We start from the raw sequence: 6,111 nt of genomic DNA, 5'->3' as shown, positions 1-6,111 counted from the left end.
TCTGAAGTGTTTCTATAAACAATCTATAACACTGTACAGTATATTTGGGGGATTTATAAGACTATATTTAGCACTCTATTATATTATAGATGAGCATACTATATAAATGATCACTGTAGAAAATCCCATGACAAAATTAATAATTATGTATTCAGTAGAGAGTTTGTATGGTAAATATGGCATGGGGCCATACGCTGAATGATGGGACCAAAAAGAAATATTGAATATAAATAAATAAATAAATAAACTATAAGTAAAGTAATGAGCAGTGAGCAGCCTCCCTTCATCTTGTGCACTGAATGAGGCAAGATCGGGGGGGGGGGGAGGGGGAGTGTGTGATTATGTAATTAAAGACTGTATCACAAAGCATATGCACAAGAAGGCCAAATTAAGGTTACACAGGCAACCTTAATTCTGCAGCAACCTAATTTTTGGGTGCTTGACTTTGCAATCTTAATATTCTTTTAACATAGATTTTTTAAAATGTAATTTCTTTTTAAAAAAAGCAAACAGAAATTCTACTGTGTGGAACCATATTGACCCTCACATGGGTCACTGCAGAGCTGGAACTTAGCTCCACAGCACACACTTTTGTCACTTGAGCTAACAGTGCAATTCAATAGCAGTAGCAGGTTGTTATCTGCGATGTGGGCCAGCAACTAGAAGGGGACGTGACACACACTTTAGCAGTGGGTTTTCACAGTTATTTACCAGACAGAAGAGTAATGCTGAGACTCAGGACTCCTGGATTCATTTCAGGTTCTGGAAGAAAGTGTATCTAGTGGTTACAGACCCTTCTTTTCCTGTCCACCCACCCATAGTATGTGTCATAACAGCCTTTCTCTTCCTCATCTCTGCCCTCACAGCCTGTCTCTGTCCTTGCCACTGCCTCTATCCCCCGCAAGCTTGTCTCTGCCCATTCTGCCCCATCCTATTCCACCTCTGTCCTCCTTCCCACTGCCTGTCTCTGCTCCCATCGCCCTATGGCATTCCAGTTAGGCAGCTTCCTCCTTCTCCATGCAGCCCCTGGGCACCATCAGCAGGATCACTGACAGCACAGAAAAGACAGTTTCCCTACTCTCAGTTCCTGCATCTGATGTTACAGCGACTCCTCAGTGCTTGGAGGAGCAAATGCAGAGAAAGTTGTGCGCAGACCAGGTTTTGAGCATGCCCAGTACAGACAATCATCTGAGAATTTAGCTGCCAAACTAACTAGTTTCTCCTGAGTATGTGCAAAATTCCATTATTTTTTTCCAGAGGCTTATAACTTGGCCAAATTTGGATGGATTTTTACAGGGATGGGAAAAAGGCCAATCCCCGACACAAGGGTGAATCCCCATGCCAAATTTCATGTCTCTGCTCTAAAGCCTGGAGGCACAAGAGCTCAATGAAACAGTTGTAATAATTTTTTAATATGGGCTAAAGACCCAAAATATTTTCCCCAACATCATTTTGGGAAATAGCTAAATCATTTTGCTGAAACATTAAAAAAATATTCAGCCTCAAGACAGACACCCAGCATAGAAAATTTCAGACCACATGATTAAAGTTTGGCAGAGTTATAAACAACTAAAACCAAGGTCTTATAATGGAAGATGTTGGGCAGCCTTAAATAGGCATCACTACCTGCACCACCCATCATAAAGAAAGCTACAGGGCCTGATTTTCAGAGGTGTAGATAGCACCCACACTTTCCATTGTCTTCAACTGGATTTGTGGGTGCTTAACTCCTCAGAATATCAGGTCCACATAGGCCATCGTCAAATGGTCTATGTGGAATCCAGGCTTCTCCCACTCATGCTCCTGCCTGCCCACTCACCGTCCCCATGTGGGCAGGGGAGTAGCTGTCAGATGGCAGCTGTTCTGTCCCCCATGCTGTAACTTATGAGACTGATGGCCTGTGCAGGGGAATAAGAAGGCCCTTTATACCCTCTAAATCACCTGAAAAGGCACCTACCACATATCACAATTTGGTTCCATTATATATAGTTTGTTTTCCCTCTTCATTTCCCCTTTGTTTTCCCTCTTTGTTTCATCCTCTAGGGTGAAATGCACCCCAGTGCAAAATTCTAGTATAAGACTTTCAAAATAGGCCTAATTTGGGATATAAGTAGTGCATGGGCCTTGTGCAGGTCCACTATAGAGAGGGGAATTTTATTCCTAGTGAGTAACAGTAATAAAACATATTAAGGACAACTGTATTTTAACTATGTGCAGTTACCACCATGGTCCTCCCTACCCCCAGAAAAGTTGTTGCAGCAACATGAACTTTCATAAAGGTTTTTGGAAGAATGTTAGATGTTCTGAATACAACACCTATAAAGGAGTTAATTTCTAGAGCCAGCACCACTCAGTTGTTGCTATCTATCAGTGTCATCTCTGGCTATAACCAGTAAATAAGAATTTGTTCTGATAATGCATTGATTATGAGCCTGATTTTGAATTCCTTGTGCACTTAAAATTGAAACAGATTTCAACAATATTGATTGCACTGAGGTGGAGTTTCTCTGAAATTAAGAATTTGTTCTGTTAATGCATTGATTATGAGCCTGATTTTGAATTCTTTGTGCACTTAAAATTGTCACAGATTTCAACAATATTGATTGGACTGAGGTGGAGTTTCTCTGAAATCATTCTAAATGGTCTTTCTTCAGGTGGGAGAAGGTATTCTATCTCTTACGCTTGTGTAATTTAATTTAGTATTTAATAAAATTTATTATTTTTCTACCTCATCTTACGCCAAACACAAAAAAGATACTAGATTAAATTAATGTTTCAGCTCTACAAATGCAGAATTAGAACACAGATCTCTGAATGAACATAAGAACAGCCATACTGGGTCAGACCAAAGGTTCGTCTAGCCCAGTAGCCTGTCTTCCGACAGTGGCCAATGCCAGATGCTTCACAGGGGATGAGCAGAACAGGTAATCATCAAGTGATCCATCCCCTGTTGCCCATTTCCACCTTCTGGCAAACAAAGACTAGGGATATTATCCTTGCCCATCCTGGCTAATAGACATTGATGGACCTATCTTCCATGAATTTATCTAGTTCTTTTTTGAACCCTGTTATAGTCTTGGTTGACTGTGTGTTGTGTGAGGAAATACTTCCTTTTGCTTGTTTTAAACTTGCTGCCTATTAATTTCATTTGGTGACCTCTAGTTCTTGTGTTGTCAGAAGGAGTGAATAACACTTCCTTATTTACTTTCTCCACATTAGTCATGATTTTATAGACCTCTATCATATCCCCCCTTAGTCGTCTCTTTTCCAAGCTGAAAAGTCCCAGTCTGATTAATCGCTCTTCATATGGAAGCTGTTCCATACCCCTAATCATTTTTGTTGCCCTTTTCTGAACCTTTTCCAATTCCAGATGGGGTGACCACATCTGCACGCTGTAATTTTAGCATCAAAGATGTTAAGAGATGGAAAAGGCCCATTACTAGCAGATCATCTTGCTCACATCCTTACCTATCGAGGATTACTCTTAATACTGTACCCTGTTGTGTCCAGTTACAATATTTCCTGTCAAACATACTTTAAGTTTGTCTTACTTTTCTGCTTAGGTATGCTCCAAATTAATGCATAGGATTGCAAATAAATCTTTGCTGTAGTCTCAATTCTGCTACTGATTCGTATGACTTTGGGCAAGTGACTTAATTGTGTAGTGCCTCGGTTTCCCCAAATATAAAATGACAGGATGATACTTCCCTACCTCGGAGGGGCAGAGTGAAAATTAGTTTATGAATGTTTGTACAGCACTCTAATATCCTCGGATGGAAAGCCCCAGGGAGTGCAAGGTATTATTGTTGTTGTTACAAAGTAGTCTGTAGCTAACTTCATGTATCCCTACTCTTACCGCTTCAAAACTAAGCTGAAAGCTACTGAACACATTAGCCAACCCCCTGTAATGACTTGCCCTGAGTACCGGTTCAAGCTGTGATCATAGGGTGGCTTTGCTTTCAGAGCAAGAACGGTGCACAAGCACTGGCACAGCTTTAAAAATTTGATTAAGATGTTAAAAAATACTGAACAGAATTTGAGCATAGAAGTTTTTGGTTATCAGGGAATAACATACAGATTAGCGAGGGTGCAAAGTTTGGTTTAAGATCAGGTGGCATAAGGAATACATAATCTGCAATATCCCCGATTGGGGGTAAAAGGTTGATGGGTCAAAGTACAGGCATTGAGATATGAGGGTATGAAGTTCATAGAGTGGCTATTTTCGGGTGTGGAGTATAATGAGTGGATATGATGATGAGGATGGATTGACCCTCATTTGGTGAATTTTAATGTTCAGGGAGTTTATGGTTCCAGTTCATATGATCCAACGGAGAAGGTCACTTGGTCCCTTTCTCGTAGTGGGAGAATGATGTCACTCTGGTTCACGCCTCCTGGTACTGTCGGTGGCCAGTGATGTGCTCAATGTAGATGTCCCTGAACCATCGGATGGCGTCTGAGACCATGAGGCGCCGCATGAGCCGTGCGTAGCGACGACCGATCCCGCAGGTCCGCAGCACACGCTCGTTGCAGGGGTCCCAGGGGCCCAGGGCTCCGACAATCAGGGCGTCCATCTGCACCTCGTAGCCCTTCGCTCTCAGGGTGTCAGCCAGGAGGGCGTACTTTTCCAGCTAACGAGCTCGGGCTTCGCAAAATGCCGGGGTCCTGTTCTTAAAGGAGACCGTGACGTCGACGAGGATGATCTTTTTCTGGGCCTTGTCAGTGATGACCACGTCAGGTCGTGGCTGGCTGTCGGTACCGGGGATGGTGCAGTTCACGGAGATCTCCCCCAGGCGTGGTGCGATGGCTTTCACCAGGCGGTTCTGGACAGCGTTGTGGCGCAGCTGCCAGGCTCTGGAGTGGGGTTTGCAGCTGCACAGGACGTGGGGCAGGGTCTCGTTGGAGCAGCCGCACTTCCTGCAACGCTTGTCTCGGTTCCCGTGGCGGACGGCTCCGTTGAGCGGGACGCAGTTGAGCCGGGCACGGTGGATGAACCGCCAGTCGGCGAAACGGGTGAAGCCGCCCCCGGCGAGGAACTGGTTGCTGGCGTCCCACTTGCTGGTCAACTCAAAGGCTTTACCCTGGTCTGGTTTACGCTTCAGGGTTTCCAGGTACAGCGAGTGGATGGCGGCCTGTACCCCAGGCTTTTAAACAGACCTAGCATCATACTGACTGTTAACCCGCACCTTAGTTTTACTTTCACTGCCGCCCATCAGCTACCCCACACTTCACTGACCAACCCATCTTTGCACGGGCAGGCCACAAGCCCCAGAGCTCGGCGAAGGGGCAGCGTGTTGCACGCACAGTGCTAGAGGCAAGGGGGGGCAGCAGCCCCCTACAGCAGGGGGCAGAGTACACCGGGCTCAGCCCCCACAGGGCGGGTGAAAGTCCGGCCACAGCCGGGGGTAGGAGCCCCGCTCCCTGCACAGGAAGGCGGCGGGACCCCCCAGGAGGGGGTGTAAAGCGCCCTGCACGGCGCAGATCTCCTCAGAGAGGGGTTCAGCCCGCCCGGGCGCCGCACAAAGGGGGATGAATCCCCGCCCCAGGGCGGCCTTTGCCCTCCGGGAACGGCGGGTGCGGGCAGGCGCTGCGGCCCGGAAGGCGGCTACGGAGCACCGGGGAAGAGGGAGCGCGCGCAGTGACTGAGGCTCGGCTTGGAGATCATGGCGACCCGGCGGCTGCTGCTCTCCCCTGCCTCCTGCCTGAGGCGGACTAAGGCCCTGGGCGCTCCCGCGGCCCCCGGGCTGCGGAGGGGCTACAGCAGCGCCGACTCCTTCCAGTACCTGCACCGCAGCCTCGTGCCCACCATGCACTTTCAGAAAAGCCTGCCCAGGTAAGGCGGCCGCTGCCCTCCCCGCCCCTGAGCCAGAGCGCCCGGCACCCCCCTGAGCCGGGGCCCCCCGCAGCAGAGCTCCCCCCGGGGCCCCCACCACCTCCGAGATCCCCGCAGCAGAGCTCCCAGCCCCTCTCTGAGCCCCTCTGAGCCGGGGCCCCCCGCACCAGAACCCCCAGTTCCCCTTTGAGACCCACCACACGCCAGAGCCTCTGGTCCTCCTTTCAGTCCCCGGGGATCCCCACACTAGAGACCTTGCCCCCTTTGGAGTGCCTCACCCC

The 6,111-nt window shown here is 47.9% G+C and overlaps 1 protein-coding gene across 1 annotated transcript in view; it reads left to right on the top strand.

Moving 5' to 3' along the window:
• The first annotated feature begins 5,639 nt into the window (after positions 1–5,639).
• LOC113406550 (carnitine O-palmitoyltransferase 2, mitochondrial-like) overlaps positions 5,640–6,111 on the top strand; it is a 9,343-nt gene continuing 8,871 nt past the window's right edge. The window contains exon 1 of the mRNA XM_026651842.2: positions 5,640–5,830. Within this exon, the coding sequence (XP_026507627.1) occupies positions 5,661–5,830 (170 nt within the window). The 5' untranslated portion in view covers positions 5,640–5,660. The remainder of the gene's footprint in view (positions 5,831–6,111) is intronic.

Source organism: Terrapene carolina, unplaced genomic scaffold (genome assembly GCF_002925995.2).
Source record: "Terrapene carolina triunguis isolate 2854851 unplaced genomic scaffold, T_m_triunguis-2.0 Scaffold103, whole genome shotgun sequence".
Classification (NCBI taxonomy): Eukaryota; Metazoa; Chordata; order Testudines; family Emydidae; genus Terrapene; species Terrapene triunguis.
Note: the sequence above shows the minus strand (reverse complement) of the source record. Positions and strands in the feature narration are given on the sequence as shown.